Below are 24,706 nucleotides of genomic sequence, written 5' to 3'. Positions count from 1 at the left end.
TCCTTGATGAGATGGGGAATCAGGATGAAGATAAGGCCAAAAGCGGCCTATGTACGAGAGAAGAATGTTAACAGAGCATTGTCACAGGTTAACCGAATTCTATCTGGCATGTACTTGGCTCGAGTGTGTGTGTAGGCTGCAGTTCTATTGTGTGTGGATGTGTCCATCCACCCATCTAGAGGATGGAAGATGCCATCTGGGCTTGTAGTTACCTCTGGCCTGTGTTGGTGGGCCTTTAACAAGGAGGGGCGTTCACTGGTTGTGTTTAACAGGATCCTCAGGACTACAACCAGCTGTTAACTCTCAGCCCTAATGAAGCCTACCCACACCCAGTCTAAGCCAGTTCACGCTTGATAGACAAAGGTGCTAGCACCTGAGAGAGAGTCAGGTTGCCGGAGAGCAACACTCAGAGAGACACCAGGGCTGGGTGTGTAGCTCAGTGATAGAGTGGTTACCTAGTGTACTGATGGCCCTGGGTTCCATCCCCAGCATCACGGAATGCACGCGTGCGTGCGTGCACGCGCGCGCGCACACACACACACACACACACACATACTCTCACAGCTAGATATGAAGGAGATTAAGAGGGGCAGGCAGTTTCAGGGACCTTTATTGAGGGTCCCTAGGGTAGGTGACTGGAGGTGTGGAAGCTAGTGCTGGACTCTCCGAATGGACTGCAGCTGTCCTGTGTGGGCCTGTGTGCCGAATTCACCATAGGTACGGAACTCCCCACTGTGCCGGTCCTGCTCCAATACATACTGGTAGCCTCGGTAGCCTGGGTATTGGTAGGCTACCCACCTAGGTCAGTGAGGAAACAGGTGGTCATTGGGCTTTGCACCCACCCTGACATATGTCCGTTTAGAGGTCCTTGCTTCTTGGCTCTCAACTTCCAAGCTCCAGCGTTGCCTGTCTGGGAAGGTGATGGGCTGGTGTTCCAGGTTCCTATCACTCTCCTCATCCTGTCTCCCACCCAGGTTCTCACCCCCTCCCCCGCCCTCCCCACATCATTCTCCATTTTGTCCTTCGGCCTCTCTAGCCTCTCACTTTCTTCCACACCCCCTCTGTCTTCCGTGACTCTTAGCATCCCATCATTTCTCCTCATCACCTTCTTTGCAGGTTACAAAGGTTCACATTGCCTCCTGGCTCTTTCTGAGCTCCCTGTTTGGGTGCCAGGACTCACGCTCCAGAGCTGACTTTGATGGAACCCACATCCTTGCTGGTCCAGCCCATGGAGGGCAGTGACGGGTAGTCATCATTGAGTTCAAACTTGCAGCCACGGAAGTTTTCTCCTTCAAACAGTGTCACTCGACTGTCACTGTGGTTCTGAGGCATAAGGGTGAGAGGATGGAGTGGTCAGGTCCTCCAAAGGGACACTCACAGATTCATCCTCAGCCCCGTTTTCTCCCATCCCCACCCAACAAAAAATGGTGCAGCTTCTTTGGCTCCTACAAACACTCCCAGAGTTGACTCCATCATCTCCCCAGAAGTCAGGCAAGCTGGGATTCTCAGAGGCTCCACCTAGCCCCTGCTATGACTGTGTTGGTGAAACTTGAAGAGTTCCTGGTGACCCTTTCAGGTTAGGACTAGAAGGCATTTTGTGACATAGGCTGTTTTTCAGAACAAAACAGAACAAAACCAGACCAGAGGTCCTGTGAGAAGTCAGACCCCTGTATCAAGGCAGTCCTCTAAGAGTCTCATTGACTAGCCACCAGCCCACACACAAGGCAAGGCCTAGCTAAGGAGTACTGGAGGGCACACACAGGCCAGAGTATCCCATTGGTTGTATCATGGCTTCCCTACTACCAGGGCCTTCCTCCTTCCTGCAGGGATCCTCAGCCTCTTGGGATGCTGGGCTGTGTCCTTCTGCCCTCTACTGCAGCCCTATGATTTACAAATACCTAAGTAAACACAAATGGTCCTCCTTTCCAACACAAAGATATACACTGAGACTCCCCTCAGCCTGGATCCTTAGACTGAGTCCTAGTCTCTTTTCCTTGTGACCTTGAGAAGTCACTTTGCCCCTCCGAGTCCCATATCTGCACCTGTCTGTATATGAGGCTCGCAGCAGCCACTCCAACCTCCCAGGGCTCTTGGATGGCCGAGGCCTGGCTGTGGGTGTGAAGGACCATTGGGCCCTTCAGACTGTCATATCTTAGCACTGTCCTTGGTGCTGACTTCCAGGGTACTGGCTTTGCTCCCACAACCACAATTCTCAGAAACCTGTCTAGTTCCGGGGGAAGCAATTGTAAGTAAACCAGTTATCTAAGAGTTTGTTGACATGCCCTGGGCAGGGCAAATAGCCTTTAGGGTACTTGGAGCTAGGAGGCTCAGGAGGAGGGGAAATGGGTTGTGCTCACCGCACAGAGCACTGGCCGGAAAGAAAGCAGCTGGTTGCTGGGGTGGCCGCTGCTGCCACTCCAGGCACTCCATCGAGGGTAGTCTCCCTTCTCCAGAATGAACTGCTGTCCCTGGAAGTCAGGGTACTCAAAGGCCACCCATCTGGGAAAGAAGAAGGGGAGCTGGGAGGCATCTGCTCAGCCTCACTCCTTCCTCTCCCTCCCCCTTGTTTGCTGTGGATGAAAACATCAAAAAGCCCAGTCTCTTTGTTTTCCAACCCTAAGTCCTTCCTTTGAGACACCCACAACCACTGCTGGCCATTTGGCTGAGTTATCTGAGCTTCGAGGGGCCTCCAGGCTGGAAGAAGATTTTCAGGTTACAAAGAGGATCCAACCAAGCTTGTCCTACTCCACGGATTTAGACAACCTGCATAAAGGAAGCACCCGGCCTCCCAGCCCTGTGTGTCAGCAACCAGGCCTCCGTTCTCCCAAGAGCTCCAATCTGGGCTCTAGAAGACTAGTTCCCCCCTCCTCCGTTTTGTTCAATGGAAGCGAGGAGCTAACTTTGCTCAGAGAAAAACTTTGGGGAACAAGGTCACCACACGGAAAACCTTTTGTGCAGACAGATGGGAAGTTTCGGAGGGATTTCCCACATTGGTGAGTCTGTCTCCGGGCTTTTCAGAGACGGAAGTCAGCCTCCGCCTTTCCAGATCCCAGTCCCCTCGCCCGAATGGAAGCCGAGCTCCTGGCCAGGCTAGGCCAGCTTGGGCCGGAGGATCACTCACACGCCGCTTTCCACCTTGACCGAGCGCACCCTGCGCAGGCTCCCGCGCTCGCTGATGTTGGCGCAGTCGCTCAGCAGCCGACAGCAACGACCCTGGAAGTCCTCCTCGTCCCAGAGCGTGAGGCACGCGGGCGCCGGGCCCGGCGCGGGGGCGCTGCTCATGGCTGCTGGGACAGGAAGGGCGGGACCATGCTCTCACCTAGCCAAAGCCTGCCCAGCTCCAATTGGGTACGACGGACCCCAGCAGCTGGATCAGGCCTGGCTCCCGACCCCAGGCTGCCCGGGGGCTCTCCCGCATCTCGCCCCGCCCCACCCCGCCCCTACCCCGGGTATTCACCGGGTGTGTGAGCGCACCAGGAAGGGAAAATGGAGAGGCTGCGCGCGAGCCTGGCGCGCGGGGCTTTATAGCCAGGCTGAGCGCCCGCCCCGCTCCCTCACCCGCGGGGCGGGGGGCAGCTGATTCAGCAGGCCGGCTTCGGTCCGAGCGGGCCGGCCCCAGGGAGCCAAGGGCTTTCCCAGCGCCGCCGATCTGGCCCCTGGCGGCGGCGATTACAACGGAAAGTGCTGAAGCGCAGATCGCGCGCCAGCCCAGCCCCGGCTGACTCCGCGCTTTCTTTTTCTTCCTTTCTTTCGGGCCTGAGCCGCCCAGCCCCGATGACCAGCTGCGACCTCGTGTTCCTGGGCGCAGCGCGCGGAAGTTCTTCCCAAAGTCTGAGACTCCCCATCCCCTCGCCCCCTTTCTTCATCTCTCTTTGGGTGACGCTAGGGCGGAGGTAGAGAAGGCCCTCCGCCGACACCTCTCCCTCAAACCTCGCACTCCTCTTCTCCCTGGAAGATCGATGCATCGGGACCCCTGGCGACCCCTTTCTTCCCAAACTACCTTCCAGGGGCTGGCTCTCCAGTTCTCCCCGGCCCTGGAACCCGAGGTCAGGCGGTGGTCGGCCCTGGCCGCAAGGTGGCGCCAAGCGCAGAAACAACGGAGAGAGGCTTTCATCACCAACCTTGGGTTTAGCAATAATAGTAAGCAAAGCGGAGAGCCGTGGCTGGTGGGGAGAACATCTCCATCTCTGGCTCCTGACTCACGGCGCTGCCAGGGTCTAGGATGCAGGGCCCTAGTCTTAACTTGGCCGGAGAGCTACCCCCTTACTACTGAGTGCTCAGTTTAGACCAGGCTCTCTGTTCAGGCTTTCCATGAGAGGTGTCAGCTAAATGCCAACACTGCTCTGTCTCTGTTCTGCATTTCCCAGAGAGAGAGAAGCAGAGGCCTGGGCAGAGGGGTCCATGACATGGTCAAAGTTGTCAACAGCTAGATGGCCCAGATGAAAATTTAAAGCAAAGGTCCTAGGTCTTGTCCCAATACTACAGTGCCATGTGTGGTGAGAGGGAGAAAACACAAATACAAGGAAAAGGCTAGGGACCCCCAGGGGATTGCTCCAGGAAAGAAATTTCCCCACCACTGGCAGCTGTCCAGTAGACACAAAGACCTCTTCTAAAGTGTGTGTGTGTGTGTGCACGTGCGCGCGCACGCACGTGCGCACGTACATAGGATATTCCAGTGGACTTGTGAAGAGAAGAGTAGGAAATGAACTAATAATTTGTTGCTCTTCTGAGCCAGGTGCTTCTGAATCTTCAGAACAGGGCAAAAAGGTCCGTGTGCATGTGCAGAAGTGAACAGATCTGAGTTTGAATCCAAAGCCACAGCTCTGCCACACCCATGCTGTCTTGTGACTGTCTTGTGGCTCCCTGGCCACACATATCACCCCAGCTCCTGAAAAGGTAGCTTTGTTGTCTGCCATCCTTTCTGCCAGTTCTTAAAGCCCACTCCCTCCTTAGAGCCTTTAGGTTTGCGGTGCGCATTCCCTGCTATGTCAATGGTAAGATGTTGGCATGGCTAACAGCTTTGTCACCTCCTGGATGATAAGCAATTCCAGGCACTCTTGCTACACCACATCATGTAGTTTTCTCTTTAGCATTTATCATTCCATAAAGACAGATTTGTGCATGTGCCAGTCCTGGGGTGTAAATTTAGGACCTGGGCACTCTCTTTTATCTTTTCACTTCCTACTAATGCAGTCACAAGTCCACTTCTTTTTGCTGATTAATTAGAGGTAAGAGTCTCACGAACTATTATACCCTCTCCAGGCTGTCTTCAAACCTTAACCCTCAAATCTCAGCCTCCTGGTGTCCTGCTCAAGACATTAAAAAGCCTGTGTTTATGGGTGTGCCGATGTCTCCCTTGCTAGACTGTAAGCTCCACTCCCAGGGGCAAGGACTGGTTACCTTGTCATGGTTGTCCTCAAATCTAGCACTGTGCTAAATTCATACATATAGGCACACAATAAAACTTCTCAAGTAAGTAAACAAATTGATGGTCAAGTGTGAGTCAAATGTCAGTAGGAAAGAGGTGCAGAGTAAATTCTCCAGTGGAAGTAGGGGGTTGTCCATCCTACTAACTTTTTTTTTTTTTTTTTGTCGGTCATGAGGGCTTAAACTTGGCCTGGGCGCTGTCCCTCAGCTCTTCAGCTCAAGGCGAGCGCTCTACCACTTGAGCCACAGCACCACTTCCGGTTTTCTAGTGGTTTATTGGAGATAAGAGTCTCATGATGGTCTTTCCTGCCTGGGCTGGCTTTGAACGGCAATCCTCAAGATCTCAGCCTCCTGAGTAGCTAGGATTACAGGCATGAGCCTCCAGCGCCCCTGGCGTCATCCTACTAACTTCTGACTTTTAAAGTTCTAGGTTACAGGGGCAGGGGGCAAAGTCCGAGTTAGAAGGATATGGGTCAGGACAACTTTAGATGGATTCGATTAGGGATTTGATCACACTGTTCCTTGGGGGGAATAGGCTAGACAAACACAAATGGGGTATAGTTTTACCCTAACCACAAGGAAGAATCCAAGCTACAGGCTGAGCCAAGAGCCGGTTGTGGACCTTGGTGTCCTAGCCCCTGCTCGGTTTCACAAGTGTGAACATGCAAGAGTTAGTCCCATGGTTTTCCTTCTCCCATTTCCACCCAGCAATTCTAGAGCTGGCCACCAGGAGGCATAGATAGCCAGTCCTCACTGGCTGGAAAATCTGCACAACAGAGGTGAAGGGAGTGGGGGTGGGGGTGTTGAGGTCTGGAAGGGCTGCCTCGCTGGCTAGCAAATGCGTCAGATTGTGCATTTGCTTTGTCTGTGATACTGGCCCGGTGTGTTAGTTCCAAGGTGGTTTTTGTTATTGTTTTCAGAACTGGGACATTTCCAGTATAAGGGGTATTGGTCAGACAACAGTATTTCACAGGGAGAAGGGCGACAGAGAAAGAGAGAGCGAGAGCAAGAGACAGAGACAGACACTAAGAGAAGGCAGGTGGAGGAAGGCCACAGTGAGATGCAGGTCAGAATTAGACACCGCCTAGCACTTGAGTGAGATGTGAGAAGCCCCAGCCCCTTTCGAGTCTAAGGTTCTAATCCTGATACTAGCCAGCCTCTCGCTTCTCTATACCTCATTCTCCTCATTAGGAAAATAGTATTCAGATCCACTGCTCCATGGCTTTTAGGTGTGTCTGCAGCCGGTTCTCTCAGAACTGAGAGCCACCAGCTCAGAAGCCTTCCCAGGGTCCCACGCCCTTCTCTGCTTTAGGTCTCATAGTCCCCCAAAATGGGAAGGAGCCATTGAGGGAGAGAGCCCAGGAAGGGCTCTGGTGTGCCAGAATGGGACGCATGGGGTAATTCCTTCTCTATTCTGTGGCCCCCTCCCATCCTCCTTTTCCCATCCAGCTGGTCCAGCTCCTGCCCGTCTCCCCTCACACCCTCTCACAGCCCCAGCAGCTGTTCCTATTTGTTTTCCCAGATCAGTTGTACTCAGCTTCCTGAAGGATAGATGCCCAGGTGGCTTTGTTTGCCAGCTCAGCACCATCATCTCTACCTGCTCCAAATCCACAGGCTCAGCCTTCTGGCATGGAGTAGGAAATCGAGTAGAAAAACCCTGGCATCCTCAGATCTATATCTCAAAGACACCCCAGGATCCCATAGGGACCTCAGCAACCTCAGAGAATCCCCAGGTGGAGTCCATCCAGTCTATCAAGATAAGGACCTTTGGATCCCACAGAGAAATCCCAGAACATTACCCCTACTCCCAACCTGCCTCACACCAGGATTCTACACACCAATCTCTTACAAACCTGGAAGATCCCATAGAGAAACCCTCATAGACTCATGCCCAGTTCCTTCAGTGAGCCTCTCCAGATTCCAACCAGACCCTCTTCCCATGTGGGGATGTGTAGAGTCTACAATGAAAGCCAGTCCCGAGCTCCCACACAGGCCTCCATCCCAGTAAAGTCCCTGAAAAGTCTCAGAGAAGAGCCAGATGGAATCCTAGTCCCCAGTCTTCCTTCTCAGTACTCCTGGGCAGTTTAGAGGTGCTGATAGCCAGTATCTTCTCAGGGTAGCCTGCTCCCGCCTCTTCCTCTCATTTCACAGGGAAATGATCTGGACTTTGGAAACTGAACATGCAAATTCTGTGAACGGTGCCCTCAGCTATCCTGGTCCCATCATCAGCCCCTCCTTTCCAGCCCTGCTTCCCCAGTCCCTGCCCCACCCTGGCTCTGGAAACAGGCAGATGAACTCCTTCCCTGGGGCAAGTGCGAGCCTGGTCTCCCGGGAGACAGAGATAGCTCTGTGCAGAAAGAGTAGCCTGGTTCAGGCTGGCAAAGGAGGGAGCCCAACCCCCACAGATCCATTGTCCTCTTCCATATCCCGTCTCCCAGAGCCCCTCTTCTCTGCCCCTGGCTGGTGCTGAAGAATGACCACCATCTAGAGAGATGGGCGGCAGGCTGCCTCCCATCACCACTGCCTGCTCACAGGGAGAGAACACCACACAGGATCACAGACAAATGGAAACACGGTCACCCACAGTTATGGATATGTGGGTACGAGCCTACGTGTTTCACATGTAGAACAGAACACCTCAACATCGTGCTTATGTGTGGATAGACATTTGCTCACTAACTTATTCTTCAAATATTTAGTGAGATGGTATTATGTGCCAGGCACTGTGGGAGATGTAGACACACTTGAGCAGTGCCCTTTTATGTGCCCCACGCCCCACAGTTACACAGGCATTGAAGGGCTCCTAGAGTAGGCATGAGGTCACATCTCAGCTTGTAAATTGAATGACTTTGCACCCTACTTCTCCATTTTTCCTTCTAGCAAATGAAAATAATTATCCAAAGACTATTTTGAATATTTACACATACACAGAACACAAAACGGCCTGTACTATTCATCCACCAAGTACTGGCTGTTAACAGTTGTTGTATTTGCTAAGTATGACCACTTTAGCCCTGGGGCTGGATTGGGAGAGCCCAGGGCAGCCAGCATGGCAGATCTGTACCCTCCTTGCCACCTTTGCCTTCTAGAAGCCACCAGAGCATTCTCCACGGAATGCTACAGACGTTACAAGAACCACTGGGCTCATGAGCTAGGATTGAGGGGGTCAGAACAGGTGCCCCAAATCTCTTTTGCTCTTGCTCGGGTCTCTGCTCTCCAGGAACGAATGCTGGGGTGTGGAACGGAAGATGTCTTCTGTTCCTGATGCTTTTCTTGGCTGTATAAGTGGCCAACACTTTAGCTACTCGTTCTCTGTCTTGAGGCCTCAGGTTTTTGCCAGTAACAAGTGGACTGTTGCTCCTGCAGGGGCCTGCCAGCACCGCTAGCTTTAGAGCAGAACCTGGGGAAGGCTCCCTCCCCTCCCCTCCAGCCTCTGCCCGCCCCACCCAGCCACCCACCTGGCCTAGCCAGAGTGAGGGGGCAGCTGCTGCCGTCTCCATGGGGATTAATCTCCAAGAAGGTCATCAAGGCTCTGGCACTGCCTTGGCTGGATGGGGATTAGCACCTGGGTATGAACCCCCACCACCCACGGGCAAGTCTCCCCGCTCTTACACAGAACCTGAGCAGCCTCCAAGCTGAGAAGTCCAAGGCTGGGGCAGCCATCGAGTGGGTGGAGGGAGGGCAGCTGCCCCAGCTGTTGGCCTGTCCAGCGGTGACCTGGCAGGGAGAGATGGAGTCAGATCTATACTCATCACTCATAACCCTCAGTATCCAGCCAGGCCACGAATCTGTCTTTTAATGGGAAGAGACTGATCTTCTAACATAGCCCTTATTCCACCCCATTTCCAGCCCCAGCTGTCCTCATTTGCAGGCCACCTCTATATCCTCTATTGGGGGGTAATTTCTGCACCCCAGTATGTTTTCACAGCTCCCTCTTCCTCTGCATACCTCAAGCCTCCCACCTCTGGTTACCCAGCCTCTAATCCCTCACCTCTCTGCAGTTCCCACTTCCTGTTCTCCACCATTATGTGTGTGTTCCTCTTCTCCAGGTTTCTCTCTGGCTCTCTCTTTCTTTGGCCTCCCTTTGGGTCTCACCCTTACTGTTGAGGGGATGGAAGTCTGCTGCCTCGCGGGCTCTATGCGCTCACTTTGTGCATCATCTCACGTGTTCGAGCTGCACCGTCTCCTCCTCTCTCTCCTCCCTGTGTACTTAGGCCTCTTTCTCATCCTTCCCTCCTCACTGTTTTGCTATTTCTCCTAGGCTGTGTCCCATTTCCCCAAGGCTGCACGTCAACTGCTCAGTCCCTTTTCTGTTCCCCTTACTACCTGCTCCCTCCCCTAGCTAAGGTGCTGACAGGGAAGACAGGAAGCAGGCTCTGTGCTAGGAGCTGTGAGGGGGGGAGGGGCTGCCCGCACACCAGCTGCTGAGTACCCTCCCCCCACTCCCATCCAGCGCAGCACCTGCAGGCCTGCCAGGCTCCTGGAGGCTCCACCCCAGTCCTTCAGGGGAGGAGGGGTGTGGAGGACTGATCAGATCCCTATTGACACCCAGGAAATGCGGGTCTTCAGGATGGGTAGGGTGGAGGGCTGGGGGGAAAAGGCCCTGATGAAGAGGCAGTAACTTCTATCGCCAGAGCAGATCCCAGCACACTGGGTGGCCTCATTTTTCTTGCCACCCTTCCTCCAAGGACTGTTGCCTGTGTGTATGTGTTGGGGGAATCGTAGAAAAGGAGACCAGCTTGTGCAGCACCAGGACCTGGAGTCCCAGCAGGAGAGGAGCTCTTGCCTTTTGCCATAATTGGGGGAGGGGAGTAGATTCTTTTCAAGACAAGCACCTGATTAGGCCCGGCCAGCCAGTGCCAGGCTAAAAGGAACAGCTGAGCGTCAAACAGCTGTGTGGTCAGGGAGGCCAGGATAGGGGCCTCACACATCCAGATGGGGGCCTACAGATCTTCCCTCACACCTGGGAAAGTTCCACTAAGAGGCCACCCTCTCCCTAGACCAGCACAGGTAACATCAGGGTCATCTGACTACTACCCCAGAGGGACTCAGAAGATCTTGCGGGGCCTCTGAGTAGCTGAAGGTGTGGGGGGGGGGGAGGTAGTTGAGTGAACATTTAGGGTCACATCTGCCTCCATGGGAGTGCACGTATGGTTCCCCATGTGATGTTCCTCCATCCTAAGGGGACACCAAGGCTCCTTATCGCTGTTCAAGAAACCTTCCTCTACTCCCCACCTGGAACTGGTCTCCTTCTCTGGGCCTGACTCAGCACCACCATGCATTCTGGAGAGGTGGAATAGAAACTACCTTGAGTCATGGGACAGATTCAGTTCAGGACCAGCCTAAAGCCAGGCAGGCCTTGTGGACTCCTCAGTTCTGGGGTCCTCCAGCAGGTGTCTGGGGCCTCAGGTCACAGAATTTTGGGTAACTAAATAAGGAGTGGCCCACCCCAGGTTTGAGCGATGACTTACGATCCACAGACTCCTGAGCTGTGGGCTACTTGGACATGGCCAGATGAGGGCAGAGGATCCAGAATTATGGAATTTTGGAAAGTCGGGTGAGCTCCTGTGTCTGGGGACTCTGACTTGGTTCTTTGCAATATCTGTCTCAGACATGTTTGGACTGAGAAAAAAAGGGGGGCGGAGAAGTGGCATGAAATGAAATCTCAGGATGTCACCAAAGAGATCAGAGGGGAATTTAGATCTTTCTGGAGGCCCCAAGCTAGATTCCCCATAACTCACACCTTTGGCTACAACCACTGAAAGGCACCCATTTTTCCTGTCAGGAAGTTCAAAATAAGGCCAGGAGCCCAGGATCTAGGATATGGAGGCTGGGGAGCTCTTCCTGTCTGAGGCCAGGTAACTCTCCTCATTGTACAAATGGAAAAGGCTGGGAAACGACTTGCCCAAGGCCACAGAAGACGCCGAGACAGAGCTGGACTAGAAACCAGATTTCCACCTCCAAAAGACCGTCTGTCCGGGACCACAGCCTCCGCCTCCAGGCCCGCAGGACCCAGCTCAGGAGCCGCGCAGCCGGCGGGCAGTCTGCGGGCGTGGCTGGCTGTCAGGGGCCGGGTGGGAGCCGGATCTCCCCAGAGAGCAGCAACCCATATGGTGGCGGCGGCGGCGGCGGCGGCGTCAGGCAGGTGCCCGCGTGGCGATCTGGCTGGCCGGCCCCGGGACTGGTGCTGAGCAGCCGCCCCAGCCTCACGCGAGCCGAACGAACAAAACGCTCAGGTCCGGTTTGTGCGAGGGGCTCGTCGCGGGGCGGGAGCGGAGGGCCCGGGGCCTGTGGGTGGCCCTTGGCCGGCGATCCGGTGTTCCTCGGGAGGGAGCCGAGCGAGCGCTCGGGGCTCCGCCGCCCTCACCTGCGCACAGGCGGCTGACACGTCGCAGGTGCACACCTGGCCCGCCCCTCCCTTCCCGGCCACCCTTCGCCCGGCCTTCCAAGTCCCTGCACCCTGCCCAGCCCGGCTTGGCCTCGTCCCCAGCCCACGCCCCGGAGCTTGTGCCCGAGTCCGGGCTCAGCACACTCTTATACTGCCAGTTCAGTGCCCGCCCCTACCACACACACACACACACACACACACGCACACGCACGCACGCACACACCTGTCCGGGCGCCCATTTGCTCGGGGCAAATATTGACTCACGCAGGCGGAGCGCCCTCCCCTCCTCCTCCGAGGCCGAGGCCGTGGCGGCGGGGGTGGAGGGGAGGGTGCTGGGGACCCGGGCGCCTCTGGAACAACACCAGATGTCACTTTTCCACCCACCTGCCTCCGGGCGGGGAGGAGCTGAGGACAGAGGCCGCCCGGCGGGGTGGGGTACGGGAGCGAGGGAGGAAGGTAGGGGAGAACCGAGAGGTGGCGTCTGTCTAGGGGAAGGCGGGACCTCTCCAGGACTGGAGACCGGTTCGGCATCCGAGTTGCACGGTAGGGTCTGTGACCCGCTGTCTGCAGTTACCATGACCTTCGCCCCAGAGCCTAGTTCCCGAACTTCCGTGGCGTGCCTCAATTTCCCTCCTTTGCTAACCTCTTAGCTGCGCATCCAAGAAGCTAAGCAAACTATGGAAAAGGCGGGTCCTGGGGCCGCTGGCCTCGCAGCGGACGCGGGGTGGGGGAGGGGACCGGGCACCACTTTCCGTGGCCACTTTTTTCAACTGATCGAGGCTGGAGTTTGGCTTCTGTCCACTCGAGGACAAGGACGCTAGGGGTCGAGGCCAGCCCTGTGCGGTGCGGAGCGCCCCACGCCGGCGGGGAGCTGCGGGGCGCATCCTTCCAGCGCCCCCTCCCACCGGCGCGCACTTCCCGCCCCTCTCGGAGCCCGCGCGCACTTCCCCCCGCCGGGGGAAATAAAGTTGAAGCAGACGCAGAGAGGAAAAAAAGCTAGATGCTTTTACTGACAAGGGTGGGAGGGGACGGGGGGGGGGACCTAGGGCTGAATATTAGAGGAGGTGGGTGGCGACATCGGCCAAGATTCGGTCGTAGGGTCAGCGGTCGTATGGTCGGCGGCGGCCACGCTGGACGCCTCCGTTTGCTGCTCTGTTGGCTGCGGGGACGGCAGCACGTCAGTCCTGGAAAACAAAGCTCTAGGTAGGAGTGGGGACGAGGCTTCCGAACCCCCAGGCGCCCTGGCTCCGTTCCCGCCTCTCCCCCGGGGTGCGCGCGTGCGCGTGATCGCTGGCCCTCACCTCGGGGGCGGCGCGTCCACCGGCCGCATTGTGATGATGCGCGGCCGCGAGGTGAGCACCACCTCCCCGTAGCTGGCCTCCACTAGGACGTTCTGGATCATATTCTCCAACAGCGCCTCCTGCAGGTTGGCGAAGGCACGCAGCCTGGAAGGGGGAGCGGGGACACCGACGTTATCCAGGCCCAGGGCCCTGCGTGCCAGTCCTCCTGCTAGCTCCTGCGTGTGGGCTCTCCACAGTTGCCCACTGGACGCCGCGCCCCGCCACCCCCAACACCGTGGGGACGTGCTGCTGCAATTGGGTAGATGCTCCACGCGTGACTAGAAGAGATCATCCTATTGCTGATCTGCTACAACCCAGGCAGTGTAGTTTGGACACTGGAGGGAGTGGTGACCAGGATGCTGAGGAGCTGTGTGGGGGCATAGGCAAGGCAATCCCCAAACAGATAGAGTGCATCTGGGGAGGCAGAGGATGCCATTGGAAGATTCCCATTTGAAGAGACCTTGAAGACTAGCTCAGCTTCTGTGATGAGTTGGTAAATATGAACAGACACACAGGAGAAAATAAAGGCCAGTTTTGTTCTGCAACAAACGTCCCAATTCAGGACTTAAGTTACCAACATAACGTCACAGGACCTTGAGTTAGCAAGAGATTTGGTACAGGTAGGGATCAACCTCAACATACGATTGCTACCTAGGAACTTTCTCCTAACCCTTATCTGGGCCTGGTAGCTCACCTTCCAATGGCCTCTTTCTCATCATGCTCCTGCTCTTCCTTCTTCATGTGTCTCAGATTCTTACTCCACTGCCATTGCAGAGACTGCTGGGAATGCTGCAGCATAGGCTCAACCCCCATCCAGGTCAACTTTACTTCCTTCCCCTCTGTCTCTTCCTCCTCCATCTCCAGCTTTTCAAACTCAAAATCCTCTTCCATCTCTTCCATCTCTTCCTCTTCTTCTTCCTCCTCTTCCTCCTCTTTTTCCTCCTGCTCCTCCTCCTCTTCTTCCTCTTCCTCTCTTTCCTTCTTCCCCACTGCCTTGTTGTCAGAAGTCATGGATGTGACTGGCATCAAGTACAGGCTGCCGTAAGGGGCCATGGTCTGGGCGGATTGCTCACTCCAAAACTGGCAGAAATAGGGCACTTCCTCTACCAGGTTTTGATCCACAGCCTCCTGAAAGTTCTTGTCTTCCAGCAGGCCCCTGGGTGGCAGGGAGGAAGACATGGGCCTTCTGGGGGGCGGGGCTTGCAGCTCCCTAGGGAACCCTGGGTTTTAGGGCTCCCCAAGGAGTAGCTCTTGCTGGTAAAAACAGATGCCCTTGGGGAAGGCATCATGGAGCATCCTAGATTCTTAGACATGAATAGGAAGGAAGTGAGGCAGGCACAGGCAGCAAGTCAGAATGATACAGATGAGAGGAAGCCCCACCCTCCACAGGAAGCCCCACTTTTAGGGGCTTTGATTGAGATAAAGAGATGAGATGGTGAAGAGGAAGGTCTAGAAGTGGGAGGCACCTGATGATGGCGGTAAGGCAGTCAGTTAGAAGCTGCTTCATTTGCTTGGAGACAGGCTCCACCTCTTCAGCTACAGCTTCTTCCGCAGAAGCCTCTGTCTCTTCCCTGTGGCGTTTCTTCTTTGGCAGTTCCCTGGAGCAGGCCATGACACTCTGATTGACCTAGGCAAACCCACTACCCTGGGGCACAAGCCATGGTGGGAGGTACCCAGTCAGGAGAACATAGAGACTGTGGAGGCACCTCAAGGTTTAAGGCAAATACAGCACTACTATAAACCCAGGGAGCCACGCCTAGCCCTTCATGTCAGTGCAGGACCTACAGAAGCTCTGAGCTACCCAGGAGCCCTGGGTAGGTTCTCCACAGATTCTTTGGCCCCCTCCTTATAAAGACTTAAAGTAGTAATAGGGGCGTCTTGGGTCTCACTCATCCCAGCCCTCACCAATGCTGGGCTGGGCATCCCCTGGTGACCCCTGCCTCCCCAAAATTTCACCAGTGCAAGAAGTGGCGGGGAAACTCGGAGAAGAAGTTGGCCAGGTAGTAGTCAATGGCGTGGGTTCGGGCAGTGAGGCTCAGGCAGAGAATGGCTGGCGTGGGTGGCTGGGGGTGTGACCAAGGTGGCTCCTCCTTTGTCATCCGCAGTTTCCAGCTGGCAGGCTGGCAGGAGGGTTGCTGGTTTGTGATGGGGGGCAGCGTCTTTGAGAAGTAAAAACATGGATGATGGGGTGGTGGAGGTGGTGGTGGTATTTTCATCACCTATGGGTCCCTTGACCTAGCCCCCTAACCAGGTGTTTTGGGTCCTCTAGGGGTAGGGCTTCACTTTCTTCCCTCCCTTCCTGGAGGCTGGGCCAGGGGGTTCCAAGTATCTCTGGGAGTGAGCACAGACCTTCCCAAGTCATTCCAAGGAAGTCCCAGCCCTCACCTTATACCTCTTCACAGGTTCACAGGCTGTACAGAAAACTCTCCTCTGCAGAAGCAGACAGGGCCTTGCTTAGAATATGAGAGGCCCAGCCCATGGCCATTTCTGCGCCTCTTGCTGATCAGGACTAGGCTCTGTGGCCTTCTTTCTTGGTCTTTCCCACCTCCCCACATCCTACCCTCTTCCAGAATCTTCCCTAGGGAAGTGCTGCCTGTTGACAAGGAAAATCTGTTCAGCCAAGTGACAGAAAAGGAAATGCCACCAAATGTGGGCAGACTGCCCCTGAGCTGCTTGTCCTTGTCCCCTGGGCACTGGGAAGCAGCCTATGTTATGGAGACTTGACTAGGAAGGCCCTTTAGGAGCTCTCCTGGGAAGAGACTGGTATTCACAGCAGGGAAGAGCTGCAGAGGGAGCAAAGTTTTTCTGGGATCTTTGTGTAGTGGACACAGAGCAGGGCAAGAACACCAGCTCAGAGGCTGGGAATGAGTCAAATGCTGTCTTGTATTTACTATTGCTCTCACTCTGGAAATACAAATAGCCGACATTTAGGGCATGTTCACTGGGTTCACTCTGGGGTAGGCATTTTATGTGTTTTAGCTCATTTAATTCGCACATATATGTATATGTACATATAAGTGTATAAATGCCCTGATACATTATAAAGTATATACATATTTATACATATAAGTGTGTGTGTGTGTGTGTGTGTGTGTGTGTGTGTGTGTGTACTTACATGGATTAGGACAACCTTGGATTTTGAACTCAGGGCCTTGTGAATGTTAGGCAGATGCTATTTGAACCACACTTCCAGCCCTTTTAATTTTTGTTATTTAATTTTATTTTTTGTCAGTCGTGGGGCCTGAACTCTGGGCCTCAGCTCAAGGCTAGCTCTCTACCACTTGAGCCACAGTGCCACTTCTGGCTTTTTCTGCTTATGTGGTGCTAAGGGCCTCATGCATGCAAGGCAAGCGTTCTACCACTGAGCCACCTTCCCATCCCTACTTTTGTTATTTCTTGTGTATAGTCTTGCTTTTTGCTTGGGGACAACCTGGACTGTCATTGGGACGATAAGAGTGTAGCACTATACCTAGCTTTTTGTTGACTGAGCTAGAGGTCTCATGGAATTTTTGCTTGGGATGGCCTCAAACCGAGATCTCCTGATCTCAGCCTCTTGAGTGGCTAGAATTACAAGAAGGAGCCACCTTGATTAGTTTAAAATAAGTTCGAGTTTTTAGTTTGCATTTATGAAAGGAAAGCAAATGCTTCAAAAAGAATCCTCTACTGTCTAATCACTCAATTCATGGCCAGTCTTGCCTCAATAGTCCTCTGGGTTATCACGAAGCTAATCAAGCAATCAAGTTTGGATGTTCCCTTTCCAAAGCCTCACTCAAAGCTACTATGCCATAGTTTCTTTCCTCAGAATTGCTCTGTATATTCCTGTGTTTCCAGTCCCAGTACCTAGAAGCTCCTCATGGAATCCTGCTACATGAGGCTAGGAATCATCAGCCAGCCTTCTCCATCCCCAGGTGACCTGGGGTGGCTATGGAGATGCTAGGCTGACTCCAGTAAGTAGAATCAGATGTCTTGGGGCAGGTTTGCAAGGACTACTACTTTGGCCCACTACCTTTGTGCCTTTGGTAAGGCTAGTCCGAGGAATCTGTGTGTATGAGGCCCTCTTGGCCCTTCTCACCTTCACTTTCCTGTCTGTGATGATAAACTCCTCCTCCTGCCGCTTCTTCTCCTTCTCCCACTCCTTTAACTCCTTGTGGTACTTCCACATGAGTTCTTGCCGATACACCTGGACCCAGCACAAGGCAAGAAGATCTGGAGTGTCTCAGCTTGAGCCCGCTGGAGCTGACTGACATGTGCCTCTCTCTAGAGAGTCTAGGGATCTCAGAGCCATCTCCAACCCCAGGACTGGAAGCTGTATCTTCATTACCATCTGTCTCTCCTGGGTTGGTCCCTACCTTACATATCAGGTCCACGCCATAAAAGCTAGCATGCACTGAGGCCTGCAGGGTCACCACAAATGGGACTGTTTCTTCAGGAGCCATCTCCCCTTCCATGGGATCCACAGATATCTGTTAATTTGGGGAGGGAGTCTTCAGAATCTCACAGGAATGGAACTGGATATGAAGACATGGGATATTGTGGGACAAGACGGGATGGGATGACCCGGGATGTACTGAAATTGAGCAAGGGTGGAATCAATTACAAGCCTTGCTGGAGGTTCTGAATCAACAGGTACAGAAGACTCTCACCTGCCCAAAGTCTATGGAACTTGGCTGCCAGGAGAAGAAGATTGTGTCCTTCTTGGAGGTGTTGTTGAGGAAGAGCATCCGGCTACACTTGCTCTGTACAGGGATGTTTCCGAAGGAGACATGGGACTGGGACAGGAAGACAACCTATGGATGGAGACAGCATAGCGGCAACTTTGGGAAGTAAAGAAACAATAACTGTACAGCCACTGCCCATTCTCTGCATTCCCAACAAGTACTGTATGAGATGTTTTCCGTATATGAGATCCTCCCAATGGACCTATGACATATGAATGACTATTGTTCCCCATTTGACATACATGCTGCTAAGGTTCAGAGAACATAAGCAACTTTTCCAAATGCCCTGTGAATGCAGATCTGGGATGAATTCAGCCTCACTCAAAAGCTTAGGATTTGAACCATCAAAATAAGGTTGGAAGAGGCTGAATCAGAACTAGTTTAAAGAAGGCAGAACTAAAGCATTTGAATCTCGAGTGGATAGTTCTAAATGAATGGGTGATGACCTGCTGGCATCTCTACTGGGCACAGCATAAGAGCTGTGTTGCATGAATTTCTGCAAAGACTGGGATCACACAGAAAAGGTATTTTCTCTCTGTCCAGACCCTGAGTCATTCCAGCCTTTTCTCTACAGTGCTCATCCTGGAGTAGAAATCCAATGAGGGTCTGAGTGAAAGGGTAGACAGAGGGATAGTGATAGGATGGATACATAGATCAGTAACTGGTATGTGGGTTAATGAGTAGAGACGGTGGATGCATGCATGGATAGTTGGATGGCTGGGTGGATGGATGAATGGGTCAGACTTTCAATAAAGAGAACCATATGACTTAAAGATAGTATTAATGACTTGATTTTTAAAAAAAACAATATCCTTCTAGATCCAGGAGAGGAACTATTCTATATGCAGATAATCATTAGCATGGGATGCCTTCTTTCTAGACCTTCTAACATCCCAGTCCTCTGTCCAGAGAAGAGGCCGAGAATGAAGCCCTGCAGCAGGTGGAGCGGCTGATGCAGGGACACTGTGGGCACTAGATGGCAGGGTAAGCCTTTCGTGAAGCCAGGATAGTTCCAGCCTCACCTCTCTATCCTCCTCAATCCCACCTTACATCTTCCCCCAGTCTCTCCAGCCCTTTTACTGGCCACCGTGGGCTACTTAAAGCCCCCCTCTAAGGTCTCAGGCCTCCCCAGTTCCCTTTCCTCACCTGCCCAGGAACCATCAGCCTATATGGTATGGAGCTGGAGTCCCACAAGCAGATGTTGTGGAATGGGGCTGTGTTACCCATGATGTTGGGGTCATAGCCCACTCCCCGGAAGTGGATAAGGGCTGAGTTCCATCCCTCAATGTGTATGGGCACATCCACCTGGGAAGGTAAAGGGTGGAGTAGGAACTCGTCAGAGAGGGACCAGGTGAAGAAGCCACAGCTCCAACCTTCTGTTTTCCGGGCTGCTGCTCACCGTGTAAGTCTTGGCTTCAATAGGTGAGAAGATCCACAGGATCCTAGCGAGGGTGCCTGGCTGGATCTCCCCTTTGGGGTTGAGGCAGCAGAAGACGGAGTGGTCAAAATTTTTTTCCTGAACCTGTGACAGTATACTGGTCTCGACTTGATATGTCACAGGCACTGAGCCACCATTATACAGCTCATAGATCTGTGGGGTGGGGACAGGAGAACAGAGATTTCCACACCAGTTCAGAACTGCAGACTAGAGAGGCTGGAACTCTGTGTCCTTTATAGGAAGGCAGGTTGTTGTCCATAATCACCCCGAGAGTCCCTGAGCATCCCAAACACCTCTGATTTCCCCTATGACTTGCTTACCATGTAAAAGAAATGGGTAACTATATATATAAAACCTATATAGCCCGTGACATTTTAGGGTAATTTGCAATCCTATTTGTAAAGGAGAGATTTACCCTATTTTATTTGCCCTCAACTTATCCCCTATCCCCTCTCTGTAGGAGGGATTGTGCATGCTAGTCTTGGGCCTTGAGCTCAGGGCCTGAACACTGTCCCTGAGCTTTTTTGTTCAAGGCTAGCATTCTACCACTTGCTCCAGCTCTACTTCTGGCTTTTTGGTGTTTATTTGGAGATAAGAATTTCCTGATTTATCTACCCAGGCTGGTTTAAACTATAATCCTCAGATCTCAAATCAAGTCATAAGGTGATCTTTGTGTGGGTGTCCCTAGCCGTGGAATGTTGAGAAATGTTTATCTATATACCATACACACCATCCAGACCCTTCATTTTTCTTTCTTTTCTCTTCTTTCCTTTCTTTCTTTCCTTCTTTCTCTTTCTTCCTTCCTCTTTTCTTTCTCTTCCTTCCTTCCTTCCTTTCTTTCTTTCTTCTTTCCTTCCTTCCTTCCTTCCTTCCTTTCTTTCTTTCTTTCTTTCTTTCTTTCTTTCTTTCTTTCTTTCTTTCTTTCTTTCTTTCTTTCTTTTTTCTCTGTCTCTCTTTCTCTCTCTCATTCCTTCCTTCTTTTTCAGATCCTAGGGCTTGAATGCAGGGCCTTGGCACTATCTCTGAGGTGTGTGTTTTTTTTGGCCAGTCCTGGGGCTTGAACTCAGGGCCTAGGCACTGTCCCTGAGCTTCTTTTGCTCAAGGATTACAGGCATAAGCCACTGGAGCCCCACCCCTTCATCATTTTATAGGCTCTCATTTTAGTCCCCAATATGGCTGTCACTCTCCATGTATGACTTTAAAGGAAGTCCTATTTAAAGTAGGTAAAGGGGGGGCTGGGATGGTGGCTCAGTGGTAGAGCAGTTGCCTTGCATGCATGAGGCCCTGGGCTCAATTTCTTAGCACCGCATAAGCAAAAAGAAAAAAGCCGGAAGTGGCGCTGTGGCTCAAGTGGTAGAGCACTATCCTTGAGCTGAAGAGCTGAGGGACAGCGCTCAGGCCCATAGTTCAGGCCCCACAACCAGATTCCCCCCCTCAAAAAAAAGTAGATAAAGGGGTGAAAGGAAGGTATGAAGTACTCAAAGACTGACTGTAAAGAGCATCCTGGGAGAAAATCAGCATTCTTCTGGTTCAGTTTTCTTTTTTGAGATAAGAAAACTGAATCCAGAGAGTATAAACAGTGAACTGATCCTGGACCAACTCATCTTTCTCAAAATTCACACCCAAATAGGCTGACTTTATTTTTCTGGTCTGGCCTACTCCCATAATCTCTAGGCCTGATGCTATGGACTGAATGCTTGGATCTGCCCTCATCCCCAAATGTATATGCTGACACCTAATTCCCGAGCCATAGTATTGAGAAGGAGGTCCTCTGAGACGTCATGAGGATGAAGCTCCCATGGGTGAGATTTGTGCCCTTTTCAAAATGAGAAGTCACTATCTGCAAACCAGGAAGATAAGCCTTCCCCAGACACTGAACTTTCCAGGTCTTTATCCTAGACTTCCTACCCTTCAAAAATGGATGAATTAGCTGGGTGCCAGCAGTTCACACCTGTAATTCTAGCTACTCAGGAGGCTGAGATCTGAGGATCATGGTTCAAAGCCAGTCTGGGCAGGAAAGTCTGTTAGAATCTTATCTCCAAATTAACTGGAGATCTCCACTTCCAGTTTTGGAAGTGGAGATGAGGCTCAAGTGGTGGAACCCTAGCCTTGAGTGAAAAAAGCTAAGGGACAGCGCTCAGGCCCTGATTTCAAGCACAAAGAAGAAAAGAAAAAAGAAATGAATGTATGAATTAAACATTTTCTTCTTTATAACCCACTCAGTCCATGGTGAATTAGTAGCCAGAGTAGACTAATAAAATTGGTGTCCACTGTCTACTGAAAAGCCTAAGCTATGTATATTTCAAATTGAGTAATTTTTTTTTGTCAGTTTTGGGGCTTGAACTCTAGGCCTGGGCCCTGTCCCTCAGTCCTTAAGCTCAAGAGTAGTGCTCTACGACTTGCCACAGCACCACATCTGGTTTTCTGGTAGATTGGAGATAAGAGTCTCAGGGACTTTCCTTCCCAGGCTGGCTTTGAACAGTGATCCTCAGATCTCAGCCTCCTTAGTACCTAGGATTACAGGCGTGAGCCACCAGCTCACAGATGTGTAATCAAACTATTTATTCTAAAACCTGTTCCTTCACCTAGCAGTTCTCTTTCGTACACGTTTACTGCAAGCCCCTGTGGTTTAAACCACTTTCTCTATCACAGCCTGAGTGGGGCTGCTGGAAGCCAGAGGGTGTAGGGGGAAAAAAAAGAAAAGAAACAAGAAGAGCTCAGTGCTCAAAGAGCCCCTTTAGGCCCAGGAAGCCCATTTGGCTTTTATTCTAGGCTGAGCAGTTTGAGACCCCTGCCTAGAAACAAGAGCTTTTCAATGGTTGGAGATTTTACAGCTGTGTAATGTTTTAGAAAATACATATGCCCTCCTTTTAGGAATGCCCAATGTTTTGTGTGTGTGTGTGTGTGTGTGTGTGTGTGTGTGTGTGTGTGTACGCATGCACGCACGCTGGAGCTCTACCCCTTAGCTTTTTCACTCAAGACTGATATTCTACCACTTGAGTCACAGCTTCAATTCTGGCTTTTTGTGGTTAACTGAAGATAAAGAGTCTTGGCAGACTTTCCTGCTCGGGTTAGCTTCAAAATGATCTCCAGACCTCCACCTCCTGAGCAGCTAGAATTATAGGCCTGAGCCATCAGAGCTCAGCCCAATGTATATTTTCAAAGCAAAGGTGCTTGATTCTTGCCAACTGATAAAGTCCATAATTCCAAAAGGATTCACAATCCTGTATCTTATAATCCAGAAAGACATTTTTCTTAAAGCAGTGATTTCCAAACGGTAGCAGAGGTCTATTAGGGAGTAAGTCTAAATCAACATAATAGACCAAATCCAGAATTTAAAGAATGGAAAAGATTGAAGGTAGGATTGAGAGGGGTAATAATAGAGGAAAGCAATAGACAGGGTGATATAGATCAACATGCATCATACTTAACTTGATTTATGGAATTGTAAACTCCTTGTAAAACTACTTGACAAGAAAACTTTTAAAAAAGAATAAAAGAAGTGGGCGCCAGTGGTACATGTCTGTAGTCCTAGCTACTCAGGAGTTTGAGATCAGAGGATCATGGTTCAAAAGCCAGCTCAGGCAAGAAACCCATGAGACTGTTATCTCCAATTAACCACCAGAAAACTGGAAGTTGTGCTGTGGCTCAAAGATTGACAAAAAAAAAAAAAAAAAGAATAAACGAAAAAGTCATGTATGTTGCACACAGTAGCCAAAGATATATGATATTTTGGTTCCAGTTGTATGTATGGTAAATACTGGACTATAAGCATATGTAATATATAATATGTTAGCAAGGTTCATGGTCAAACAAGTTTCAGAAATCTTGTGCTAAAGGGAAAATAACCTTATTTTTACATAGAAACTGAGCTTGGCCAAAGGACTTAGTACTTAGGAGGCCTCTGACCTTGGGTCTCCCCAGTTGTCCAATCTATCTTAGAGCACTCTGCAGGGCAGTGTCTTTGTCAACTGCCAACAGCAGATATGCAGATATGCAGAGATCAATACTTGGAGTTCTTGGTGATCCTGACAATCTAAATCACTGACCTGCCGCGGGGGCAGCGTGTCACCGATGCGGACAGGGGTGAAGCTGTGGTTGGTGGAAGCGAAGTGCACATACTTCTGGTCTAGCTCCACAGTCACACCTATGAAATTCAGCTGGAAATAAAAAGCCCATGAGTAGCATCGCTCCCTGGGAGAAACTGGCTGGCACACCCAGCAGAGATATCCAAACCCCAGATCCCCTGGGAGCGTGGCTCCCTGCTCCTCTCTTGGTTGTCTAGGAAGCCTCTCTTACAACCTGGGATTCAGGGCAGGATCAGGGTTCTGGGGCCTCACCAGTATCTCTCGGCCCTGAGACACCTTGAACAGTACAGGGAGGCGATCCGTGCCTGTGAACAGATGGCTAGAAGGGAGGAGATGAGTTCAGAGTGAGTCGTGGGCCTGGTTCCAGTGAGAGAACAAATGGCACGGCATACCTGTGGCCGTTAGCCTACTAACCCCTGGGAGAGACTCACAGCTGAGTTGGGGTAAGATATAAGACCTCCCCTGTAAAGGATGGCCTCCCATTCAAGGTATCACCACCAGGAACCAGTACCACCAGGAAAAGTGTGGACGAGAGTCTACTGGATAGAAAGTACACGATGACAGGGTATATGATCACCTGTATTTGAATTCCACCATCTGCTCCTCTCCAGGACACAGACTCCCAGACTTGGGGCTAATGGAGAAGAGGCAATTGTCTTCCACGCGCATTTGATGGAGCTCAGTGCTGCTGAGCTCTACTTGCTCTGCCCACAGCTCCACGTCAAGCCGCTGGTCACTTGGAAAGAGAAAGGCCCTGGAAAGAGGAATGGGAAGCAAGGAGCGTGAGACCGTGCAAAGGATGGGGCAGTCAGCACAGAAAAGGGTCCTGCTCTGGAGAAACAGAGACAGAAATCCCACCATCCCTATTGCGCTAATCCCCCTTTGGCCGGCTGGCCATATACAGCTGAACAAAGGCAATTGTGTGCATTGCCATTTTGTAATGCTCTTAAAGCCTGGGAACAGAGGTAGAGCCATAGTAACTAAAGGAAAATGAAGATTGGGGCTTTGTGGATGGCAGGGGCCACCAGGGGCCACTTGTATATGTGGATCACTTAGAGGTAGCCAGTTAGAAAGGGGCCATTTGAGCCTCCCAGGAAATCTGGTGCCCCTGGAAGGCAGGGTACCAAGGCAAGCTTGGGCACTGAGTAGAGGACAGTGCTTGTGCTCGGGAGAGATGGCACGTCTTTTGTCTGCTGGTACTTAGGGGTTGAACTCGGGCTCATGCTCTCACTTGAAGTTTTCACTCATGGCTGGCACTCTACTACTTGAGCCACACCTCCACTTCTAGATTTTTGCTGGTTAATTGG

The 24,706-nt window shown here is 52.0% G+C and overlaps 2 protein-coding genes across 2 annotated transcripts in view; both read right to left on the bottom strand.

Annotated features, from left to right (window-relative positions):
- Positions 1-595: 595 nt before the first annotated feature.
- On the bottom strand, positions 596-3,287 carry Cryba2 (crystallin beta A2). Its single transcript, XM_042679255.1, has 4 exons — positions 3,122-3,287; positions 2,358-2,499; positions 1,181-1,323; positions 596-798 (listed from the first exon to the last, which is right to left on the bottom strand). Exons 1-4 carry the CDS (start codon positions 3,280-3,282, stop codon positions 651-653), a joined length of 594 nt encoding a protein of 197 aa, XP_042535189.1. The 5' UTR covers positions 3,283-3,287; the 3' UTR covers positions 596-650.
- A 9,570-nt stretch (positions 3,288-12,857) lies between these two features.
- The window catches only part of Cfap65 (cilia and flagella associated protein 65), a 35,392-nt gene continuing 23,543 nt past the window's right edge, over positions 12,858-24,706 (bottom strand). The window contains exons 19-32 of the mRNA XM_042679337.1: positions 23,977-24,153; positions 23,652-23,718; positions 23,361-23,471; positions 19,273-19,464; positions 19,020-19,178; positions 17,799-17,942; positions 17,505-17,618; positions 17,228-17,335; positions 15,541-15,585; positions 15,112-15,314; positions 14,622-14,753; positions 13,850-14,311; positions 13,117-13,260; positions 12,858-12,999 (exon numbers count right to left, since the gene is read on the bottom strand). Coding sequence (XP_042535271.1) covers positions 12,858-12,999; positions 13,117-13,260; positions 13,850-14,311; positions 14,622-14,753; positions 15,112-15,314; positions 15,541-15,585; positions 17,228-17,335; positions 17,505-17,618; positions 17,799-17,942; positions 19,020-19,178; positions 19,273-19,464; positions 23,361-23,471; positions 23,652-23,718; positions 23,977-24,153 — 2,200 coding nt within the window. The remainder of the gene's footprint in view (positions 13,000-13,116; positions 13,261-13,849; positions 14,312-14,621; positions 14,754-15,111; positions 15,315-15,540; positions 15,586-17,227; positions 17,336-17,504; positions 17,619-17,798; positions 17,943-19,019; positions 19,179-19,272; positions 19,465-23,360; positions 23,472-23,651; positions 23,719-23,976; positions 24,154-24,706) is intronic.

Source organism: Dipodomys spectabilis, unplaced genomic scaffold (assembly GCF_019054845.1).
Source record: "Dipodomys spectabilis isolate Male_0828 unplaced genomic scaffold, ASM1905484v1 ptg000051l, whole genome shotgun sequence".
Taxonomy (NCBI): domain Eukaryota; kingdom Metazoa; phylum Chordata; class Mammalia; order Rodentia; family Heteromyidae; genus Dipodomys; species Dipodomys spectabilis.
The sequence above is the reverse complement of the archived record's forward strand: the minus strand, read 5'-3'. Positions and strand labels throughout refer to the sequence as shown.